This window comes from Pinus tabuliformis, chromosome 8, assembly GCF_031772625.1.
Source record: "Pinus tabuliformis cultivar Carrire ecotype Pingquan chromosome 8, CPIR1, whole genome shotgun sequence".
Lineage (NCBI taxonomy): Eukaryota > Viridiplantae > Streptophyta > Pinopsida > Pinales > Pinaceae > Pinus > Pinus tabuliformis.
The window spans coordinates 1,209,892,760-1,209,917,682 of record NC_142294.1 but is presented as its reverse complement, the minus strand read 5'-3'; the positions used below and the strand labels follow the sequence as shown (position 1 = coordinate 1,209,917,682).

At 38.6% G+C, this 24,923-nt stretch overlaps 1 protein-coding gene across 2 annotated transcripts; it reads left to right on the top strand.

The window, feature by feature from the left end:
• Nucleotides 1-5,443: 5,443 nt before the first annotated feature.
• Nucleotides 5,444-8,792, top strand: LOC149239718 (uncharacterized). Of its 2 annotated transcripts, none has more exons than XM_089373496.1 (2): nt 5,444-5,813; nt 7,700-8,792. In XM_089373496.1, the coding sequence occupies exons 1-2, from the start codon at nt 5,472-5,474 to the stop codon at nt 7,715-7,717; spliced, it is 360 nt and encodes a 119-aa protein (XP_089229622.1). In that variant the 5' UTR covers nt 5,444-5,471; the 3' UTR covers nt 7,718-8,792. The 2 variants fall into 2 exon arrangements, with proteins under 2 accessions (XP_089229622.1, XP_089229623.1); XM_089373497.1 differs by lacking the exon at nt 7,700-8,792 and adding an exon at nt 6,281-6,849.
• The last annotated feature ends 16,131 nt before the right edge of the window (nt 8,793-24,923 follow it).

Sequence of the window (24,923 nt, the reverse complement as noted above, 5' to 3'; positions counted from 1 at the left end):
GATGTGTTGGGGCATCCAAGACAATAGTAGTCATAGAGGACCAATATTATTTGAGGACTAGGAATCCAAGATAAGAATAGTCATGGTGGAACATGCCCTGAAAGAATCTAGCAGTTATCCAAAATTGACCTTGAGAATCATTGGGAGTTCTTTGTCAAACATCACAACCAATGGTTGGTACTTCACTAATTATCCAATGTTTCTACATAGATATTATCGCAGTTAAAGTCATCTACTTTCACCAGTTGGATGAGGATCAAGCCTACACATCCTCTGGAGCTCACAAGCCTGCTAGACATTTACATGGTGCAGTAACTCAATATTGGACAATCCTCATCCTAAATTTAAAAGTTGTTGCAACAATTTCCTGTTACATTTATATTGTTTGTTTCTGTTGAGAGATTGAAGGAAAAGTTTTTTTTTTACTTTCTTTGTGTTAAGACTATAAATTCTCCTCTCCAAGATGGAGATGGGGGTTCTGAATCTTGAAAGAAGAGGACTTGAATTGCACTATGGTATTTTAAGTTTTTCTTAATATAAGTTGAACCACTTGCCGTTCCAATATGAGCAGATCTATGGTTTATTAGGTAGTATTATCCTATGTTGTTGTGTTTTTTCTTTGAAAGAAATTGTTATATGATATTTTTCACATATATGTATGCTAGTTTGTCTTCCATGATCACTATTGGCATGTTTGATTGAAATTTAATATTATATCAGGAATAACAAAATTTCTGTCATATGTGATGCTTTAATCAAATTAATTTAATTAACTATTTAATTAAATTAATTTTCTTTGATCAAATTGATATCGTAATCGCATGACGAATTACATTATTGTGTTTATTATGATTTCTTTCTAGCACATACGTTATCAAATTACCCGAGTATTATAATAAGTCATTGCGATTTATAAGTAGGTTAGCAAAATATATCAATTTTCTTAATAATACATTATCGCCATCCCATTCAACATATTTTTAATTAAGGGAAAATGGTCCCATAATACCAGTTAGAGCCACCACTCTCAAAATCTTAACTCTCTCTCTCTCTCTCTCTCTATATATATATATATATATATATATATATTCGAGATATCTATGATCAGGTCAACATTTGTATTGTCAAGAGTCATTCTTGTAGAAGAATGATGGTTTATATTCACTTAATGTAAATATAAATGGCATGCAATGTTTCTGGTTTTATAAGGAACCAAGTGGGAAAATGTAGCCCTTATTGATCTGTGATTTTAACATCATATGAAGCTGATTTATAAATTTTGCTCATGTTTATGTCATGAACATGGAATGATGACAGATATATCAACAAAACGAAGGCATTGTGATCTGTAGCATACTGGGACAAGCTTGAATAAACCTCAAATCCTGAATTTGAATTATGGATAGAGGCAGTGTGGTCTCTGGGTTTCAAAAAATTGTTGTATATGTATCATATTGTGTTACGTGTATTGTGTACGCACTGTGTTGTACATGTGTATTCGTGGTGTTATGTCTTGTGTGTATGTGTATGTGTTGTGTTATACATTGTGTATGCGTGCATGTATTATGTAATGTGTTAGGATAGGCAGGTATGGGACTGTCTGGGCCTATGTTAATTCAGGATAAGTAGACTATGAAGGTGTGGAAGACACCTATATTCCTATTGACATAAGACTACCTAGTTGAGTAGTGCCCATATTCGTAGGGTGGAAACGAGGCTTATTTATATTTATTTGTTATTAAGTGCTCCCCTTGGGGCTGATGAGACACTTAGTAAATTTGAAATCAAAGAGAAGAGAATAAAAGACACTGGTTGCTTGTCAGGTTGGTAGAAAATCTAGTGTGTGTACGTGGCCAAAGAAAACAGAAGGCACTAGATGTTGGTCGGGTTGGCAACTGATCCAATTGTGTGTACAGGAAAAGCAAAGGCTATTGGATGCTTGCCGGGATGGGAAACCGATCCAGTGTGTGTAAAGCAAGCAATAAAGAGAAAATTAAGATAAGTATCAACATTTCATTGATTTTGAACTTTTAAATTATGAATCTAAATTCAATATTCTGATTTATCATGGTTTAGGTTATGAGCTAACCTCGTTATGTTGTGATAACGATTAAAGTAGAATTCCAATTTCACCTCATGGATGAACTACTGATGATGTATGATTTAAACTTATTACATTTTCCTTATGATGAGTCTCATGGATTATGTGTGCCCTTGGTGTAGGAAAGGATATAGGATTACCTGTTCAAATGAACATAATTGACCACAAGGTGGAAGGACAACAATATGCTAAAGTCAAAGATTCCAGGAACATAGCCATTGTGGGACACTAGTACCTAATGGTGCTTACTAATCACCATGAAACATGCTATGACATGTATGATAGTTTTGGAGGTAGGGATATTCCTTGGTTTTGAACTCCTTCTGATGTGAGGAAGCCTTGCCGAGGGATGGATCACTTAAAGGATTGAGAAGTAAAGAAGGGATGGATGAATTTGGAAGGTGAGTAATTGCACGAAAAGGGGTAACCGGATTTCCCAAGGGACTGAGAAGTAGAGAAGGGAAGGTTAGAAAAAAAAAAATAATAACATTGGTTTTGAGTCATGAGCATATATGATTGGAATCAAAAGCACATTGGGGTGTTCCTAGAAAAAAACGTGTCAATTAATGTTCACTAAAGGATCAAGAGCACAAGATAACGACAACATACCTGGGAAGTAAGTAACACTCCAAAGGAAGAGAATAATTCGAGTTGGAATGAACACCTCTAAACCATAAAAGAACTTCAAAAGGCCATGAGGAGATTACTGAAGTTTGTAAATTGATGATTACTGGATGGTTGGTAAATCATTGTGCATATAAGATTCATTATAAAAAATATTGTATAGAGCTTTACACATAAAGCTCCACCAAACAATATGTATGTTTTGTTTTGTTTCATGTGTTGTGTATGGACAAATAACACCGATGATGACATTCCCCTCAAGGGGGAGGGAATTGTGACAAACCCTAGTTAATGATTTCTCCCTTGTAAATAATAGCAATAATTAAACAAATGGGTTGAGTAGGGACATATATTCCAAAGACTAAGGAATGATTTAATTTGGGTTATGCAATTTACTTGTTGCAGGGAAAATAAATCTGACTGGTGTGACAACCATAAAAGGTTGGTTGTTGTGCTGTAATGGCTCGAGGCTTCTCAAATTTATGAGGCTGGAGCAAGAGTACACAACCCATGCTCTCTTTGAAGAAGAGACAAGCAAAAGAGGACAAATTCAAGGCAATGTAGAGTATTGGCAAAGAGAGGTCAACTTTGCAAGGAGACATGTCTCGTGGAAAAGAGAGAACAAGGACATGTGGTGGTGAGCTAACACAGTTAGAGAATTGTGCAAGAAAAAAATTACATGGAGTAGTTTTGAAAGGAGAAACATACAAAAATAACCACAGTGAACAAGCATTGGTAGAGAACCACTATGGACGGGAGCTTACACAAAGAAACACACACAACCAACAAAAAGGAGAGCCTAAATCTATTGTTGTGATTCTAAGAAGAACCATTGTGGCCAAGAACACACAGAGCAAATGCATAAGCTAGTAGAACTGACTTTGTTTTCTGTTGATTGTCGTTCTGGAACTGAAGGAGGAAATAAAAAGTGGAGGACACAACAACAAAAGAGAGAAAACACAAAAAACATAGTGAAATTTGGAATTTCTCAGGATCTAGGCATTACTATAATGCGAGATCAACAAGACACAACAGAGCGTGGTCTAGAATGGGGAGAGTACTTGTGCACCTGCTGACAGAGAAATAACTTATTGGATACATGGTGTAACCGTGGAAGCACATCTGGTCAATTCTTGGGCTCTCAAAGGACACGGTTTACATTTCTGGTTGAGCATTTGGAGTATGGGAGGAACTTCTCCAGGTGAGGGGAAAATTCAGGATATTCTAGGGGGCTCGAGGGTGGAGATGGGCTTTCTCTAGAGTCCCTTGAGAACATGGGGTAGAGGTTTAGCCCTTGAAGTCATGGTTGAAGCTTTGGAGTCTCCTTTGCTTGTTTCATTTGATTTTACAATGGATTTTTGAGTCTCCTTAGTGGATGGAATCACTGTTGATGTGCTCAAGGTGGGGTGAAGTCTCCAAATTTCCTAGAGCTCATTAGTTTTTGATCTTAAAATTTTGTGATCCATAATGATTGTTTGAGATTATCTTTTGGATTAATCAAATAGAATAATTTTTTGGTCGACGTTTCAAACATACCATTGGGGTTCATTTTCAGGACCAAGGTGAAAAAAATAGATCAATTAGTGTGATTAAATAGTGACAAGATGCATCGGAATTAACCGTTAGGACAATACTATTATTTAATAAAAACTAACCTTAACGACTAGTTTTTAGATAGTTTTAATTTACACAAATTTTTGAAACAATAATATTATTAAAAAAATTCAAAACAATATTATCAAAACAAAATAAAAAATATAAAAACACTTTATAAAACAATATGATAGTTTAAAATAATATCAAATGTTAAAGTTTCAAAACTCATTTAATTATATAGATGTCTTTTATATTGAACATCGGAATCCAAGTGGATTAGTCCTATGGTGGTCCAAGAGAAGAAAACAAAAGGTGATATCAGGATTTTCTTAGATCTTTGGAAGCTAAATGATGCATATGTCCATGATCCATTTCCTATGCCATTTAGAGATGAATTTCTTGAGACGTAAAGGAAACTCCAAAAATCCTTTTTCGTCATCTAATTCCTTAAGTCCGAAAACGTATAAAACAATACAGAAGGGATGAATTTTCGATACTTTTAACGAGCCGAATAAAACAAGCGTTCGATCTTTTTGCGTAATAATCCCTCAGGTCCAAAAAGATTAAAATCTAAAGGAGGAATAGCACTTCCGGTCCCTTTAACGAGCTGGAGAGGCCAATGGCTCGACAACACATTAATCTTTCTTTTAATTCAAATCTTTATCTTTTTGTTATAAATGAAATATATTTACATATTCTCATTTTCTTTTTTATATCAATAAATAGAATTTCAAATATTAACTATCTTGCTTTACTTTAGTAACTAAGTTTCTTTATAACTAAATGAAACTATTTAAATATCCATGGCCTATAGACATTTTTAAGTGGCCGCGTTAGTAACGAACTTTCTTTATAACTAAATAATGAAAGAGTTAATTAGTTGATTGAGCCCATAAAGTCATTCTACATCTATGAGGGAATGTGTAAATTTGTGTTTGTGTTTCTCTAAAATAAAAAATAAAAATAATATTATAATAATGTAGTTTATGATTAGAAAATAAATATATTAGAAAATAATTAGAAATAATTAAAAAAATGAATATATTATAAAATAATTAGAAATTAAAAAAATGTAAATTAAAATGAAAGTTGTTTATAAGAATAAAAATAAAAACCATCAAAATACTGTAATCACCGTCTACCTAATTTCATGTCTCGTCGAATAGCCATGTTTTCCAAGTTCTTTGTTCCATCCTTCGGATCTCCTCTTCATCACCGGGCGGCAATATCATTCTCACCATTTCCACGGATTGGTTTTTTGAAATCATTGTGGCTCTCTACATCCATTGCTGCTAATGACAGTCCCACAGGTTACCCAGTAGCAGAGAACACATGCCCCATTTCGGATTTCTTACTCAACGAATGTGGGCTGCGCCTGTCTGAGCTTTCAAGAATACTCAAAATAAGGCCAACTTTTGTCAGAACGAGATCTACTTCTACAGCCCAACAAGCCGTTCGGTTCTTGAGAGATTCGGGATTCGCAGATGACCAGGTAAGGAAGCTCATTATCAGAAACCCATCTTTTATCACTTTGAATGCTGATCGGCTGTTGAAATCCAAGTTTGAGTGGATGAAAACATGGGGTCTCACTGCCCAAGACATATTTGTTGTCTTATATCGGGCGCCCAGATTGATTAACTGCAGTTTCGAGAAACTTCTGTGTCCTAACATGCAGTATCTTCAAAATCTGTACGGACAAGAGGCTGATGTTTCCAGGGTTTTTAAATCACCTCAGATTCTAGTCAGTAGTAATATGCCTCAACTTTGGAAAAAAAAAATGAAGTATTGGACAACTTTTGGCCTTCATGAAGATGAAATCAAGGAGCTTTTTAGGAGATACCCATATATACTGAATGTTTCCATGGATAAGGTGCAGAAGAACATGGAGTTTTTCATGCATACTGCAGGGCTTCCTGCAAAGCTTGTTTTAACATATCCTAATTTAGTGTCTCATTTCAGCTTGGAGTGTAGGATCAAGCCTCGCCACAAGGTGTGGAGCGCTGTTAGTGCTATGCAACCTTCCAAGCGTCCTCGTAGTCTCATTAGAGCGCTTCAATTAAATGAGCGGAGGTTCCTTGAAGAATATGTCTATTCCAGCCCTCATGGCACAGAATTATTTGAACTTTACAGTGGCAAACCTGCCCTCTTGTAAATGACAAGGCACTATGGTTTCTGGTTTGGTCAGAGTTAGGTTGTATTGCCTTTCTCTTGATGATTAAGTACATTAACCAAGAGATCGTCTGTCTGTTAAGATCCAGTGTCATGATCCCTGTTTGTTCGCCAGTAATGTTGCGTCTATAATGCATTGGCGAGGATAGACCGATTAAAAATCCATTACACAGTTCTTTTCTAGAAATACTCAACAACTGTGAAGGCCTCTAGTCACTTGTAGACATGAAGATTTTTAGTTTGTCTGAATTATGGCTGATTTGTAAAAGTAAATGCCCAAATCCCATTGGCACGTGGGGACCTTTTAAATTCTTATATCTTTATAGTCTTTATAGTGGTATGAATTGTTTGTTTTCTTATCAGCAATTGTTGTTTGAATCAATGAGTATTGCTACAGACACTATTTAATATAGAAATGCATTTGTTGGTCACATTACACAGCCTTTAGAAACTTTATGCGCAAGTGCACCTGCTACGTTAGTAGCTTGCAAGAACTACTGTAGAAATAGGGAGAAAAAAGAATGGACCGGTAAACTAATTTCCGGTAACACTGAAAATTCAATTACAGAACCCTTTAACAACCTCCAGCTAGCTATAGCTTTTCGCAGTTAAAAGAGTGTTGCTTGTTTGATACATTTCCGTAAAGTGGGTGCTTTTTCCTTTTCTGTTGCATTTGTAAATTGTTTCATTTTTCTGATTAATAGAAGAAATTACATTGATAGCAGAAATCACAATGTAAGAAAAAAATTTCTTCTTTTATTTACTAGAAAAATCTAAAAGCATTAAAATTGCCTTGAAGTCAACCTTGCAATAAAGCAGTCCCAAAGATTTTTGATGTTAGGTAACACTCTCGTTCGTACTCTGTTGCCTTAATGCTTGCTGTCTAGGGCTGACACCAGTTTGCCAATAAGTAGCACGGTTAACTCTCATAGCAATTTTCCCTCAAAAGTTTGTTCAATAACCATGGACCGTAACAGCCTTTCATTTCTTCTCAGTGGCACATTGTTCTCCATATATAAATCTGAATTCAGACAGATATCAATAACCAAAGAGGCAATAGAATTTGTGATTCAGATTTTGGAAAGTTGGACTCCATATGTTCATGAATGAAATAGATCAAACACTATAACATCACCATGTAATATTTTATAAGTGGCTGGATTGTCGGCTCTTGAGAGGGTAGTTAAAGTTTAGTTTTTTTTTGTGCAGCATAATGTGGATGTTTAAACCCGAGTCTTTTTTTCGAGCAATATGAAACAGAAAAGGAAGGAATGAAGGATGGACCAATCTTGAGAATCAATTCGAATGCTTGGTTAGATTTGCTGGTATCCCATGGAATGAACCACACATTTCATGTATATTATGATAAAATAAAGTGACTTAAGGAATTAAAATAAGCGTGCTCTGATGGACGGGTTGTTTTCTTAATGACTTTTACATTATGGAAAACCTATGCCTGTCGAATCTTCTCATCAAAAATTAGCTTTGATGCTTGAATGTAGACAATGCCATAGGCCAGCATGCATTGGTGCGACAGAAAATAGCAGGTAAGAAGAAACCTGACAGATACAGGTAACAGTTCTCTGAACAGTATGATGGAAGTGAAAAGACCCTACTTCAGATACAGGTTATAAACTTCATAGCTTCCTGAATTCTGGGTCACTCCTAACTTATTGCTGAACTCCACCTGCAAATGAGATAAACTATCTCGCACTATGCATCACACACTCCCTCTGTACGATAAAAGTGATCTCAGTGTCAATTTGCAATTTTGCATACATGAATTGGTGGATTTCATTTCATTTGATAGTGTATGTAGAGGACAGAGGAAACAGATAGAGGTCTGGTTTTTACCTTTTCATATTTGGCATGTAATCTGCATTTTTCTCTTGTCCTGAATCCCAACTAATTACTTGTTCATTTTCTTGTCTTGCAATATTATAATTTATGGGGTTATAAAGCCTCCGCAGGTTCTGTGACACACTTCTTGGAAAGACGAATGTTTTACTAAGAAAAGAGACGTCAACAGACTCTAAAGTCAGATCATTATCTAGTATATGACACTTAGGAAAACGCTAATAAACAAAGTCATTTCTAGGACTCTATTATGTGCAAGAAAATACCAAGGGGCAACACTACATTTCAATCTGAATGTACATGCCAGAGCACCAAATGTTATGTACATGCCAGAGCACCAAATGTTATGCACAAGCATCGCATAGAAAGAACCTTGATGACGAAATTTTCTAGTATAAGTTGTAACATTCCCACTGATATTTTGAAGGTGGCTTATCATGTAATTTACACAATAACTATAGTTGTTGCAGGTAAAAAATTTCCTTTGATTGGAACTCGATTATCAAAAAGCAGTTCTTGTTTAAGCAAATAAGAGCATATGCAGCTCATTTAGATGGGTCTGCCATGAACATATTCAAAACGGTATCTCTGCTCGTATACAATATGTCCGATATTTTTATTGCCAATGCTTTATAAATAATACATATTTATAATAAAAAATATAATAAGAAACTCCAGCACAAAATCCAGAAACATCTTTTTCAAAACATGAATACCAAGTAACTAATTGAGATAGTCCTTTGTTAACAACACCCTATAATTAGATCATGAAATCAGCAGTATGAAGGAAAATCCAAGATTCTATCAAGATTTTTAACCAATCCCAAAAAGCACGAAAAATCAAGCAAGCAACCCACTGCCAAGTTCTTTAATCAGAACCTTATCCCACACAACACAAAAGAGGATTCTTCTTTCTCTACTCAACAGTCCCTCAGAAGTTCTCCCCTTTGGTGCTCTTTAGATTGGGCATATAACAGTTCAAAGTTCAAACTGTTGTTGTCAGTTGATTTACAAATTGAACTTCAACAGACATTTTCTTGGTTTTTGGGTATTTTATGATCAGCCTTCTTCAAGGATTGAAGTTATAATTCTCTAATAATTTTGGCCTATATTGTTGCACATTATTTAATTCTTCATCTTCTCTATGGCTTCCTGCCTTTTTCCTCCTCACAAGATTCTAATGGTTCTCTTTCATGGGATTTTTAGTTCCATAGTATGGCAACACTCTTTTTCTAGTTTCCACTCTGTTTTCCTATCGTCTATGCTCTCCAAAACATTTCTATTTCTCTCAATTCAAATTTTCGTATTTTGGCATGAGTGAAGGGTGGAAAGAGGGTCTATATCTAATAGAATGGGGGAGGAAGTTGATAGAATGTAGGAGGTGATTGCCTAGATCTAAAAGTTAGTTACATCCACTTCGCTTATTTCCCATATAGATTGGAGATTAGGCTTAACATCATAAAAGAATGAGAGTAATGAAAAGGCATATAATTATTCCCATTGGACCCCTTATATTTCCTCTTGTAGTATCATATCCATTTTAGGGTTACATGCTCAGTGAGTCTTGGTTCTTTTAATAAGTTAATAACTGCAAAATAACATTGTTTACAAGTATTCCAAATTACCATGGCATATGTATTTCATTGTGTGAATAAGGCACAATAATAAAAAATCTATGCAAAAACATTTAAACATGGTTAAATTCAAATTATTCCAAAGGGTTGAAGCATGTTGCAAGTTTTGATTAGTTCACGTTACAAAGTGAGAATGAGTCTCACATTTCTAAGCATTTTTCTAACTATTATGTCTTCTGTAGTACACTCTTGCATCTTTCCTATCTGTTTTTACAAAAATGGTTAAGCAGCTATATAACAATGTAATCTTATTAGGTGTGTGCATGAAATGCAACACTATCAGCACGGTAACTTCTAGATGTAGCCACCCACCAAACCTACAGTCACCCCCTTAAAAATAGTTCTGCCAGCAATATATCTGTGTGTGGATATTGTTCCACCATTAGGAGAATTGTGTCACTGATATTGATAATAGATACTAAGATATGTGATCTAGAAGAATAAATTGGGGATAGTGAAAAGATTTGGTGTGGCCTTTGACTGTTTAATTATGTATTTAGTGTGTCATATTTTGTGTTTTTGCTCATGGTGTCAAAATAATGAAGTTTCAAGCCATGTGAGGGCTTTGGTCCATGCTAATCCGTGGAGAGTACAAATTGAAGTGTTTGTTGCCCAGATAGGACAGCAAAGTGTGTTTTGTTGTGATTGTGTGTATAGAATATGCCATTATTTTGTCTGGTTTCTCATTGTATAAAGCGTGCTGCTATTTCAAAGGTTTTTGTTGTGTTGTTCATGTTTAGAAGTGACTTTTTTAGAAGTGGTGATCCTTTATTTTGATCCGCTTAGAATGATTATGAAATGCCTTCAAAAAGTTGTTTGCTTCCATTGTAGATTAAGATGGGGAAGAAAGCCTTTCTGTACAATGTTGAGGGCAAGATTCTGGCTCACCACAGTGTGGCCAACTAATCTTATTCTGGACAAACCTGTTACCTATCACAAAATGTGTATTGACCAATTATATAGATGTGTGTATGCCATATGGCCGCTTTTTCTTGGATTTATAGCCATGTGGGCCAAGTAAATAAACACCTAGTTTCATATGTTTTCTAGATTGATACATATTATATATGCAATGTGAATGCACTTTAATAATTAATTATAAAATAGTCCATGGAAATCATTGCTATAATAACCAGAAAATAAATTTGTTAGCTTATGTGAATGTTGAATCAAAAGGGATGGCGGTATATAGCTTGTGGACGGGAAAATGAAGATTGGACCGTGAGAATACCTAGGCCAAATCCAAGTCAAAAGGCCAATAACTACCATGATATACTTTTACCAAGGGACAATGAGCGTTGTGGGCTCTTCTTGCCTACACTTAAGCACTCAGTTGAAACGATAGAGGATGTTGGCATTATGGATGGATACAAGAAAGAGGCCAATGGTTGGTGGAGGCTGAGTGAGATGCCTAGAGTAACTTGTAGCATGATGCCTAGCTCATTTGCAGAAGATGATTATTGAATTGAATTCCTCTTTTCGAGAGGACCAAAATTGACTTAAGGATCAGTGAATTTTGGACGACGGGAAATGTGTTTTTGAAGTGAAGCCCACACATGTGCAATTTGTCAAGGTTGGCTTGGGGTCATGTTGGACTAATTGACCCTCCTCCATCACATATAAATAGAAGAGACCCCCAACCTCATTTGGCACATTGACAACTCAACATTCCTTCACTCTCTTCATCTGATTGGGTTGTACAAATCACAGGCAGCCCGTTCTTCTCCACACGTGCGAAGGTTTGACAGGGAATTTCTGTTCTCAACGTTGACCAAGTTGCAGCCAACTTTGACGAGCGTTGACTGAGCTCTATTTGATCTCATTTGACTGTGTTTTCGTGGGTTTCTCTCTATTTCAGCAGACTGCATTTATTGGCACAAAAACCGAGATTTTCTTGGCAGGTTGATTTGCATTGAATGCATTCCTGTTTTGATTGTTTGACCACAGAGCAGACTTTCTGGTTGACTGAGTTTGACTGCTCCTTTGATGACTGTTGGTTAATCTTCAAGGAAGGCCGAATTGCTTTGGCCTTGACTGAGCTCAAGGAGGACACATTTACTACTGTGTTAACCACTGCTGACTTTCTAGTTAGGACAGTTTGATTGTTGTTGACAAAGTGCAAAAATTGCAGATTTGACTGGGCTATTTTGTTTGGCATTTGGACAGTGGTATTGGATCATCAAATCGGCAAGTCAATTTTGTCTTTGACTTTGCATTATTGTACTCTCTCTCTCTCTTGAACATTTGATATTAGATAATAAGAAGAATTGATCAAGGGTTTCCCCATCTTGGGGTTTTCCCTTGGCTTGTCTTCTGCATTTATTGTTTATGTTCTATCTACAGTTACTGCCAATGTGATTAATAGTTAATGTGATTGCTATTGGAAAATAAGTGTAAACTATCCTTGGGCTAATAAAATGATATTGATGTAATTGTTGCAAGCATAGAACATACCATTGTTATCTAAAAGTAACATGGTATCAAAGTCAGGTGAGGACAAGCCCAAGCAAGAGAAGAAAAACTATTTGTTGTCAAATTGTTTCCACTTCAAGTATTGCACTGTGTGGGCATATTTTGCAAACCCTTGTTTTAGTGATTATGAAGAGAAGGTATCTAAATCTTCAAGATAGAGAGGAAGTAGGTCATTTGAATTATGTAAGCCCTAATTAGTGATTAGGTCACAATCCTATGGATGAAAGAAAAAAAAAGGAGAGGAACCCATGAACTTTGTGTTAGAAAGTCGAGGAGCTAGTACATAGCCCATACAAGGCTGAGCATCTTATCAATGGAAGCTGTTCTGATGAGGTCTAAAGTGTGAAGTGATCCAAAATTTGTATTCTATAAGGGTGACCAATCGTCATCTCAGAGCAAAGAAAGTTTTTTTTGGTACAACCTAGTGGCTTTGTTAACAAAGTTTGAATGGCTAGATTAATATCCCTATTAAGGCCTTACCTTCAGAAGGAAAACTCTCCATGGAAGATTGAAGTTTAGGGCATCTTCATTAGCCCTCTTCTCTGTGATAGGACCGCAGTCCCTGTCAAGAAGAGTGAGAGCTTAAGAGCTTTGTTCATGAAGGATCGAAAGACGATTTGAAAAGGTTGAAGGGCTAGTTTAACAGCCCTCTCAAGTCTGAATAATCTCCAAAGGAGAGTGAAGTCTTGTAATAATGAATTAAGGACTGAAATCATCTTCCAAGTTCTAAAATATGAATTCTGAGCATATTTGTAAGTAATCTGATTTTTGGAAGGGTCATCTTTGTGAGTTTGGAGTAGTCCTTATAGCCAGCAAAAAGAAGCCAATGGTTCAAGGTCTTACAAGCTTAGATTCTATAATCTCTGTTTTGGAAGGCTAATCCTCTAGACCATGATGGTCCTATCCCCTTGAAAAAGGTAGCACAACTCTGAGTCTGAAGCCCAAATTTTTGTATATGACACCTTGTGTGTGCAAGAAGAAGTCCCTCTTGAACTACAAGTCGAACTCTTGAAGAATGATACACTAAAATGATCTTGCTTCCAAATTGAAGGTTGGAAGAGTGACTTTAGTCACCTTGGAAAGAAGGAGCTGAGTCCCCCTTGAATTCTGGGCATAAATGGCTTGACTTGAAGCTTCAGATTACAAGAAGAGAAGCCATTAGAGGAAATTTCATCCTAAAAGTGGCCTCCTAAGGAAAAATAATAAAATAATAGTTAAAATAATAAAATAAGAGTTATGAATTTTGGAGGGAAAAAAAGAAAACTATTTTTTTAATTGAAATTTTCACTGATTTCCTTATAGGTTTACTCAAATTAAAATTTTAGAAACCCATTGGATGCATAATTTAATTACACACTTTCTTAATGTATCTGCAATTTTTATCAATGTGGGTCTTCTCAAAAGTATGCATAATGGGTACTCGTTGGATGCAAAATTTAATTCCACATCCAACGAGTGTTTACACTTGAAATTTGAGTAAACTTATAAGGAGACAATCCAAAAATACAATTAAAAGAAGTAGTTTTTCTTCTCGTCCCTCCAAAATATTTACATGTACCTCTTTTTAAATTTAAAGGATTTTGATTGGTTTATATATTATGATATGGAAATTATATGAAAATATCATGGGCACTTCTTGGCTAAAATTTCCTCTAATGCAAGTCCTCTTAGTATAAGATTTTTTTTTTTGAAGACCAACTTAGAAGATCTACTTGGAATTCCTAATAACCCAAGAAGGAGCCGAGACTCCTGTGGAAGAGAAGAATAGTTTTGAAGCTTGAACAATAAAAGGGAGCTGATCTATGGTCACTATACCTCAAAGAAATCGCAGTCCTATTCTACAGGTCTAGATACTTGAAAGCCTCAATTTTGTATACATGAAATCTGAGTTTGGAAGAAGATCACTGAAGTCAGATGAAGAGAATAAGAAGGTGTGGTAAATGTGCACAACCTTAAGACATATATAGTCATTCAATGCAATCTTGCTTAGAGAGTCGACCTGTGGAGTATAAATCTGGATTGTGTGATCATCAAAGGCATTTACACATACTGTTTTTGAAACAACTTTTCTCCTACAACTAGAGTAGCATTCAAAACATATTTTGAAAGACAATTCAAAATTCTAGACCTAGGGTCTAGCCTTCAGGAAAAGCTACTGGCAGAGAAAAGAGTCTTTCTTGTATCATATAATAGCGAGAAATGGAAAGCTAATCCTTGAAGAACCTTGTTGATCAATGACAACATTAAAGACAATATTTGTACGAGTCATAATCAGAAGGAAGTCTTGAAGCAAACAAAAGTTTAGAAGCTAAGAAAGAATATGGTGATAAAGGTTGCAATATGAGCAACTTTGGAAGTTTCCTCTTTTGAGAGCAAGTACATGGCATCTTGGAGCAGGCCCTTGCAGCAACCCTTATGATCATGAAGGACAGAGGTATGTATAATATATGTTATTTCTGTCTAAGGGTTTGAAATGATAGAGGATTAGATGTTTATATGATAGAAGGGTTTATTAGTTTTGATAACCCTAGATGGTTCATGAGAAACCCTAGCCAAATGAAAACCCTAACCCTATTTTGCTAGTTCCCTCGTGAGAACCCTATCTCATGATTTCTAGGGTTTGTGAAGAATCTAGGGCATATATGATAAACCCTAATAATGATTGATGAGGATGATGATTTGATTTTTAGGTCTAGGGTTTGTATTTAAAAACCCTAGGATTCCATCCTCCATTGTTGCATGGAAACCCTAGATTGTTATTTTGATCTCATGATTTTATTATCACATATTGTGCTTGGTAGTGCTTGTCAATGATCATTGCAGGTGCCTCATGAAGAAAGCATTGGAAGGAGGGAACTGAGAGGACCCTGTTTTTGGTTGGATCATTGGGCACTTTGATATGTAAAGCCAGGATTTTATGAAGAATGGTCGTATGGATACAGATGCCTGGATGAGAAGGACCTCCTTATAATGGATTGGGTAGTTTGATGCATTGGTAGCAGTCATCTAGCAATAAAGAAATAAAGTAGCTAGTTTTGGATAATCTCATGGGAGGATTTCTTCACCTTGGTTGAAGAAGGACCATGATGATTCTTCAGAGTTTTTCTCTCTGATTTGAAGCAAGCTTCCTAGAAGTTTGCTGATTCAGTTGCCGCATAACACATTGTTGAAGGCTAGATGACCAACTAAAGTAAGTCTTCAGAGGGAGCTATAGAATCCCTGACAGAATGGCTTGATGACTCTTCTTGCCCAATGATTATTACAAGAAGGAAGACCATGTCAAAGGACATTGATGAAGGCAAGACATGACAATTGATTATGATCTGATGACTCTGATGATGATTCGATATATCTTTGTTACCTGAGAAGTTGCATGAAAACTATATGATTATGATTGGATGACTTTGGCACATGGACCAAAGGATTAATGATAGGATTAATTTTTGATAGCGTCGAAATTGCTCTAGCCTTGAAAATTGGTGGAGAGGCTAAGACAAATGAGTTTTAAAGAACCCATAAATCGTTTGGTGAAATTCCACCCGGATTGTATTTTATTAAAATAATTAATATTTTTAATGGGGTTCCTAAGGTTAAACTTAGGGAAATTAAAATATTAATGGGTATTAATAAAAATATGGGTGAGAATGATCTAGAAGGTGGATCAAGTCATGTTTTAATCTTAGCCGTTGATTAGAGACTTAATCTCGGCCGTTGAAGATTCAACAGGAAAAATATAAAATGGAGGTTTGGATTCATTTGGAAACACATAGAGAGAGATTGAGGAAATCGATTTTCTGAGGTGAGAAGTTTTCAAGAAGAAAATCAATGAGGGAGATCTTGTAGCTGAGGGGCAGTGAGAATCTAGAAGGACTTTCCGAAGAACACTGATAGAGATGGGAAGAGAGCTTGCAGAGAGGCAGTGCAGTAGCTGGGGAGCTGACGCAGAAAAGTTGCCTGTCACGCAGAATCCAGAACTCCCGAAACAAGCAAAACTACCGGAATAGCAGGGAGAGCTGACGTAGAGGCAGTGTAGTAGCCGAGAGAGCTGACACATAAAAGTTGTCTGTCACATAGAATCCAGAACTGTCGGAACAACCGGAATTGCCGGAACAATTGGAAGAGCTGACATAGAGGGCATAGAAGGTGACACAGGGCCGATGTAGAGCCAACACAAAAATAGGCGAGGTTAGCCAGTCTTGTGCCAGATCAGCCAGAATTATGCCGGGTGAAGTGAGGTAAAAATCACTCAGATTTTCCGCCAATATTTTCTCTGTAAAGGATTGCTAGATGAGCATCCTAGATTTGTATTCAGATATTTCTCTTGCATAATAATAAAACCCTCAGAGTTACTGCACCGGTTTTCCCACATTGAGTTTTTTTGGGGACTATTGTGTCCAGAAATAAGTGTGTCCTATGTATCTTGTTCTTTGCTCCGTTTTTTGTTTCATGAGATCAAATATTAATTAGTGTAGTTTACAGAATTAATTTACTTAAGTATTCAGAAGAATAACTCGATGAATGTAATTTAAAAATCAAATAGGTGAAGTAGATTCAGATTTGCTGCAGTAGGGATTCCTTCGAGTGTAGGAATTTTCACATGGTATCAGAGCATTGATTTTGAAACAGGAAGAGCAGATTGAGTACCGAGTAGTGAGGCCGAAAGCTGCACTTGGCAGCAATTCGAATCCCCTTGAAGGGATTGCGCAGTCTTTGCTGGGAAGCAGATCCGAGGAAATCTCTCTCTGAGTGAGACGACAAAGAGGTACAATTTCTAGTTTGTGAGTTTGCAGAGGCAGAGGGAGTGACGCAGAGCCTCAGCGCAATGCTTGAAGGGCGCAGTTTCTGCTGGGGCAGAAATCCGTTGGAAAAGAATGAAGACACGTAGAAGGGGAATTTTCTTTTCTGAGAACTTTCCACTAGAATGTTCGAATTTATCACTTGCTGAGCAGCTGAGCAGTGACTAGAGGAGTTAGTTCGACAATTGGGTGAGATGGCATCGCATGGGCTCAGAGATCAAGACAGGTTGGATGGAGCCTCCAACTATGTCCTATGGAAGACAAAAATCTTAGTTGTTATGGAGGAATATGATCTCGAGGCCTACGTCAAAAGTGTTGTAGTTGTTCCTGTTGACAACGATCAAAAGAAAAACTACAAAGCCGAGAAAGGGAAGGCGAAGAGGCTCATTCTTGATGGAGTTCGAGATCATGTGGTCTCACACTTGCAGGGCAAGGATACAACTCGAGAGACATGGGCAGCCTTGTCTTCTCTGTATGAAGGCTCTTCCGAACAAGATGTATTTGGAGCAGAAGTTGTAGCGGACTTTGATGCAGAAAGGAGAAGGGGTGAACCTTTATCTTCAACGTCTTCAAAATAGTAGAGACCAACTTGCTGCAGTGGAGTCCACTCCTCAGCCAATTGCGATGGTGAGGATAGCCTTGAATGGAGTCTCAGATGAATGGCAACTTTTCGTCCAAAGCATATTGGGCAGAGAAAAACTACCTTCATGGGAGATGTGGGCGACTCTTCAACATGAGGAGTTAAGGAGGGACCTAGTGAAGGTTAACCTCAGTGGCAACAGTGGGAGTGGCATAAAGACGAAGGAGGAGGAGAACACAACTCTAGCATCGAAGGGACAACAGAAGTCGAAGTGAAAGAAGGACATTTCGAAGGTGAAATGTTTCAGTTGTGGCGAGATGGGCCACTATGCATCCTAGTGTCCCTTGAAGAAAAAGGATAAGGATGAGAAATATGATCCTAAGGTTTGACGATGATGAGTTTTCCATGAGTGCCTACACATCTCCAGGAGGGAGATGGGGTGATATTGCGCTGTAGTCAGGAGGACTACATGTGGGTAGGATCCTTGAGAAGTCCACCGTTTGGATCACTTCCTTGCTACGAGAGCCCAATATTTAGTAGTAGCGAGATGGACTTAGTGTCAGATGATGCAGTGGAGTGTTTGGAGGACAAATACAGTAGCTGGGGACCAGAGACTGATAAGCACGGAGCAAGGTTGGCAACAGTGCAGTTGTCACAGTGCAAGAGTTAGCAACATCATAGACGATCCAAAGGGTCAGAATCAACACAGTCAGATTCCAACATTCATTGTATTATACTGAACACAGTTAAGTTCAACTAATTTTGGATGTTTTTCAATTGCTTCTCTCAACAATTGAGTTGCAGTACGGATGCAGTGCTAACAACATAGCAGATGCATCATTTGAGAGGGAGTTGTAGTACAAATGCAGCAGTGGTAGTGGCAGTGTCATGGGCAGCATTACAGTAGCAACAACAACAACAACATAATGTTGGTGGCAGCAGTAGTGCAGAAAGGAGGTGCTTCAGAAACAGAGCAGCGTGCAGGTGGACATTGTTGCTAGAGCACTTTCTTTGTTAAGAGGGAGTGTTATTTCTTGGTAGCATCGGAAGTGCTCTAGCCTTTAAAATTAGTGGAGAGGCTAAGGAACATGAGTTCTAAAGAACCCAGAAACCGTTTGGTGAAATTCCTCCCGGATTGTTTTTATTAAAATAATTAATACTTTTAATGGGGTTCCTAAGTCTAAACTTAGGGAAATTAAATTATTAATGGGTATTAATCAATATATCGGTGAGAATGATCTAGAAGGCAGATTAAGTCATGTTTTAATCTTAGCCATTGATTAGAGACTTAATCTCAACCGTTTAAGTCTCAACAGGAAAAATATAAAATGGAGGCTTGGGGTTCATTTGAAAAGACACATCGAGAGATTGAGGAAATCAATTTTCTGAGGTGAGAAGTTCTCAGGAGGAAAATCGATTGGGGAGATCTTGCAGTGGAGGGGCAGAGAGAATCCGGGAGAAGGACTTTCCGGAAAATATATAACAGAGAGGCAGTGTCAGGGTCCAACCCTAACCCCATTATTTATGTAATAGGGTCGAGTCGTAGTTATAGTTAGTTAAAGAGTCAATAAAGCCCATATTAATAATTGTAAGTGGTTGACCCGCATTTAAAGAAAGGGACCTCAGTTAGTTGCAAACGGTCCATGGTATTAGATAGATGGTATTAAGAGAACCATGGTACTAACCCATGGTATTGCATGTATGAATCCTATATAAAGGATAGAGACTCCCCATTGAGGAGTGTCGTGTCTTATTTTGTAATCGAACTCTGCTCTATTGGAGGTTGCCCCCTCGAAGAGGCAAGTGAACATTGCTTTCATCTCTGAATAATAAAATACTTGCTGTTATTTCTCATTTTGTTCTATGTTCTGGGTTGTATTTCTTCGTATATTTGGTATTTCGGCATATTCTCGCAGGTCAAGAGCATAACAAGTGGTATCAGAGCGCTTTCCAGGGCTGGTGGTATCTTCATTTTTAGCAATTTTTTTTTTAAGGCTAGAGACATGTTCCAACGTCTTTAAACCACGGAATCTGTCATTGAGCGCATAAATCTGCGGATTTGGGGAGGCATGCACACAGGAAACACAAGAGGTGGACACACTTGTTGGACTCCCTTGTAACCCCTGTGGGTACCCCTTCGAGTAGTAGCGCATTAGACAGAATTGCGCACGGACTGTCTTCCATGTACCCTCTGGGTATATCAGAAGCCCCCTAGGCTCACCTGAAACCTCGCTGTAGATAAACAGTCGGCTGTTTTGCTGCTACAGTACACCGAGAACAGCACTTGGGGAGATTACTCACGTGTACGATAGGGTAGTCGGGTAGTACGGCTAAGGGTACGGTTGATCCTCCTTAGTTAGTGCCCTAAAAGATTGGGCCGAGTACTACTGTTGGACCCTTATGTATATTGCGATCTGTAGCACCTGACACTCCTTGAGACCATAGTTCCCTTGTCTCTCTAAAGATCGCCCATTATCTTCTTTGCCAGATCAGATCTAGCAGTTGGGGTTCTGTCGCCGTTGCAACAATCAAATCCACTAGTTCAGGGTTTATCGCCACAATACCATTTAGATCTAGTAGCTGGGGTTCTGTCGCCGCCACAATCCAACTCACATTCAGTAGTTGAGGGTTTCGCAGGCAGATTTGACCATTTGTGCAGGGAGGCTTGTGGCTCCTATACCCTGGGGCGATTCTCGCAGGACATTGGGCAGGATTAACTTTTCTGGAAATTGGCCACTGCAGTATTGATAAGCGGGGAGTAAAACTCAAGGCTCTGTACGGTTATAAGAGACTTAACCCATAAGAATCAAGATGACGAGCTGAGCGAGGTGGTACCATTCACTTGTCAGCTTCAATTTTCGGGTGGTCCCAATTTTTTTCAAAGTGATGACAAGTGACCTGGATCTGTGTATGGTAGAAACCAGAGCTCAAGCCATGACCAACGAGAAGATTGAGACCATTGAAAAACAGTTGGCTTCTTTACAGGACCAGATGCAGACATTCATGGCCACATTCACAAGGGGAAAGTCGACGTTGCAATCAGAGGCACATGGTTTTAATGAAGACCTTGAAGGAGAATCTAGCCATCATCTTCACTTCCATGGAAATCACCAACATTCCCACCCTTGACCACCCAAGCTGGACATGTACAAATTTGATGGCTCTAATCTGGCAGTATGGGTAGCACAAATGGACCAATATTTCACTCTGAATAACATCGTAGATGATGAAACTAAACTACGTGTGGGAGGCCTTTACTTGGACCAAGAGAGATGGCAATGGTGGCAGTGGCATCAGAAATGCTATCCAGGGAAAATTACTTGGCAAGTGTTCGCAAAATCCATTTGTGACTGCTTTGATCGCGAATCTAATTTTTTGGGTCGTCTTACTAAGCTCCAACAGGCAGGCACATTAAATCACTGTATTACAGCCTTTGAGACATTGGCCTTCCGCACAACAGGTTTGGGAGATGAATTCTACTTGGAATGTTTTATAAGTGGTCTCAGAGAAGCTTGGAATGTTTTATAAGTGGTCTCAAAGAAGCCATCCAAGCCCACATCCGGATGCACCACCCATCCACATGGATGGAAGCTTGCACAAAGGCTATCGAAGTGGAACATGCTTTAGCTGCCCAGTCGCCTCGTCCAAATTTCATAGCCAAGGGACGCCCCACCCAGGCTCAGGGCACTACCCAAACACTTAAGGTTCAAAAGGTGTCCCCCGCAAAAATGGCTAAAAGAAGAAAGCAAGGATTGTGTTACTATTGTGATGACAAATACTCCCCGGGCATAAATGCAAGGAACCCAAATTCTTTCAAATTGATGTTACTGATCACAGTTCATCTGAGGAAGCCCCACCCTTTGAGGGACCAGAGGAGGAAGATGAGGACAACCAGCAAGAAAATGAGCTCCCAGCTACGCCAGAAGAACTAGTTATCTCGCTTCATGCTTTGGCAGACATTTCTGCTCCCCAAACTTTCAAAATCAGAGGTTTTATTAAACATCGCCCTGTAGTAGTAATGATTGATAGTGGCAACACGCATAACTTTATCCATCAGAGAATCGCCAACGCTGTTCATTGCTTTTTCAGAGCAGTCTTTAATTTCTAGGTCTAGATTGCTGATGGGGGGACAATGAAATGTGAAGGCCGTTGTGAAAATATCAAACTTCAGATGGGAGATTACCACCTAAAGACCCACATGTTTGCCATCAACATGGGTGGTTGTGACATTGTCTTGGGTGCTGAATGGCTCTGCACACTAGGCCCAATCACAATGGATTTCCAGGAGTTATATATGAGCTTTAAGCAGAATGACCACATGCATACCCTCCGCGGACTCCAGGCAGGTGCTCCTTCTATCATCAGCTCGCATCGAATGGAAAAGTTGTTGAAAAAGGGCCATCATGGAGTTATCGCCCAATTTAATGCCATCTAGGCCATCGAGCCCACTACTCTTCATATTCATCTTGAGATGCAACAGGTCTTAAACCGCCACCCGCAGGTCTTTGACAAACCTAACGAGCTTCCACCCTCTAGAGGGGAACATGATCATAGCATCACTTTGGTCCCAGGGGCACAACCACCGAATGTGCGCCCATATAGATATCCTTTCACCCAAAAGAATGAAATTGAAAAAATCATCAAGGAACTCCTGGAAACCGATGTCATTCGTCTTAGCATCAGTCCTTATTCATCACCTGTGGTCATGGTGCTCAAGAAATATGGGGAATGGCGCATGTGTCTAGACTTTAGGGCCCTCAACAAGCTCACGGTCAAAGATAAATTCCCTATCTTGGTTGTTGATGATTTGCTGGATGAACTAAATGGTGCTCAATTCTTTACTAAGCTAGATCTTCGCTCAGGCTATCACCAAATACGCATGAAAGAAGTAGACATTCCCAAGACTGCTTTCCGAACTCATGAAGGCCATTATGAATTCCTGGTCATGCCATTTGGTCTCTGTAATGCCCCATCCACTTTTCAGAGCCTCATGAATCACCTGCTCAAACCATATCTCAGAAAATTTGTCCTCGTTTTCTTTGATGACATTCTCATCTACAGCCTCACTTGGGAAAAACATCTTCAACATGTAGACCTGCTCTTGCAACTGCTCCAGAAGCATAAATTATTTATCAAATTGTCCAAGTGCTCTTTTGGCATGGAAGAAGTCGAGTATTTGGGTCACATTGTGGGGCGTGACGGTGTCAGGGTGGATCCCAAAAAAATCCAGGCAATGCAAGATTGGCCCCAAACAAAGACCTTGAAGAGTTTGAGAGGATTCTTGGGTCTCATAGGCTATTATCGCAAATTTGTCCGCAATTATGGTCGCATTGCTAGACCCCTCACTCACCTTCTCAAGAAAAATTCATTCCTCTGGATTGATGAAGCACAACAGGCGTTTATGGCTCTCAAACAGGCCATGTGTTCCACTCCCGTATTGGCACTACCCGACTTCACCAAATCTTTTGTGATTGAATGTGATGCTTCAGGTATGGGTATTGGGGCTGTCTTAATGCAGGAAGGTTAACCTTTGGCTTTCATTAGCCAACAACTAAGTGGGAAACATCTGGGACCATCTAACTATGAGAAGGAGATGATGGCCATCTTACATGCAGTAGATACTTGGCGACCATACTTATTGGGGTGGCGTTTCCAAATCCTCACAGACCATCAAAGCCTCAAATATTTTTTGGAGCAACGTCTATCCTTGCCACAACAAAATAAATGGCTGGCCAAAATGCTGGGATATGATTATGAAATAATTTACAAGAAAGGGCACGAAAATGTAGTAACAGATGCTTTATCACCCCAATTTGATGATGACAACACCCTGCTAGAAATCTCTCTTCCCATCCCAGATTGGATTGAAGAAGTCCGAAAGGAATTGTTTTCATATCCTTCTCTCTCCCAACTCATTAATAACTTGCGAGCATATCCTAATTCCACAGTGGGCTACTCTTGGAAGGATGAGATTCTTTGCTATAAGGATAGAGTAGTGATATCACCGACATCCACCCTCAAAGAGTTGCACTCATCTCCCACTGCAGGCCATGCAGGCTTTCAAAAGACTTATGCTCTCACTCGTCGTTCCTTCTTTTGGACAGGCATGAAAACTGATATTCTTATTTTTGTAGCTGAATGTGATGCGTGTCAACGCCACAAAGGAGAAACAGTCAAGTCCCCAGGCACCTTACAACCATGGCCCATCCCTGCCTCAATCTGGACGAATGTTTCTATGGATTTCATTACTGGTCTTCCAAAGTCAGAGAACAAGTCAGTCATCATGGTGGTTGTGGACAGACTTTCTAAGTATTCTCATTTTTGTGCCTTACCCAACCCATTTACCCCCATTTTGGTGGCTCAATATTTCATGGACCAGATCTTCAAACTGCATGGCATGCCCACTTCCATTGTGTCTGATCGTGACTTGATCTTCACCGGTAACTTTTGGCAAGAACTTTTCAAGCTACAAGGTACCCAACTCCAACTAAGTACTTCCTATCATCCCCAAATTGATGGTCAAACTAAAGCATTCAACAAATGTTTGGAGACCTACCTTAGGTGCTTCACTTCAGAAAAGCAACTTCAATGGGTACAGTGGTTACCTCTATCTGAATGGTGGTATAATACTAACTATTATGCCGCCACCAAGATGACTCCATATGAAGCAGTGTATGGTCAACTCCCCCCTTCACCTACTTCTTATATCCCTGGATGCTTTAAGGTGCGAGCAGTGGATCAAATCCTACAGAACCGTGCAACCATGCTAGCTTGTCTCAAAGATAATCTCCATCAAGCTCAGAATCACATGAAGCAACAGGCAGACCAACATCGTTCAGAGCGCACATTTCAAGAAGGGGATCAGGTATTCTTGAGGCTGCAACCATACAAGCAAACATCACTCAAAGACAAGGGCTGTCAGAAATTATCTCCAAAATTCTACGGACCTTATCAAATACTTCAGCGCATTGGAGAAGTAGCCTACAAGCTAGCCTTGCCACCAACTGCAAAAATCCATCCCGTCTTCCATGTATCATGCCTCAAGAAAGTGGTGGGGAACAATTGCAGAATTCAAACCAGTCTACCTGAATTGG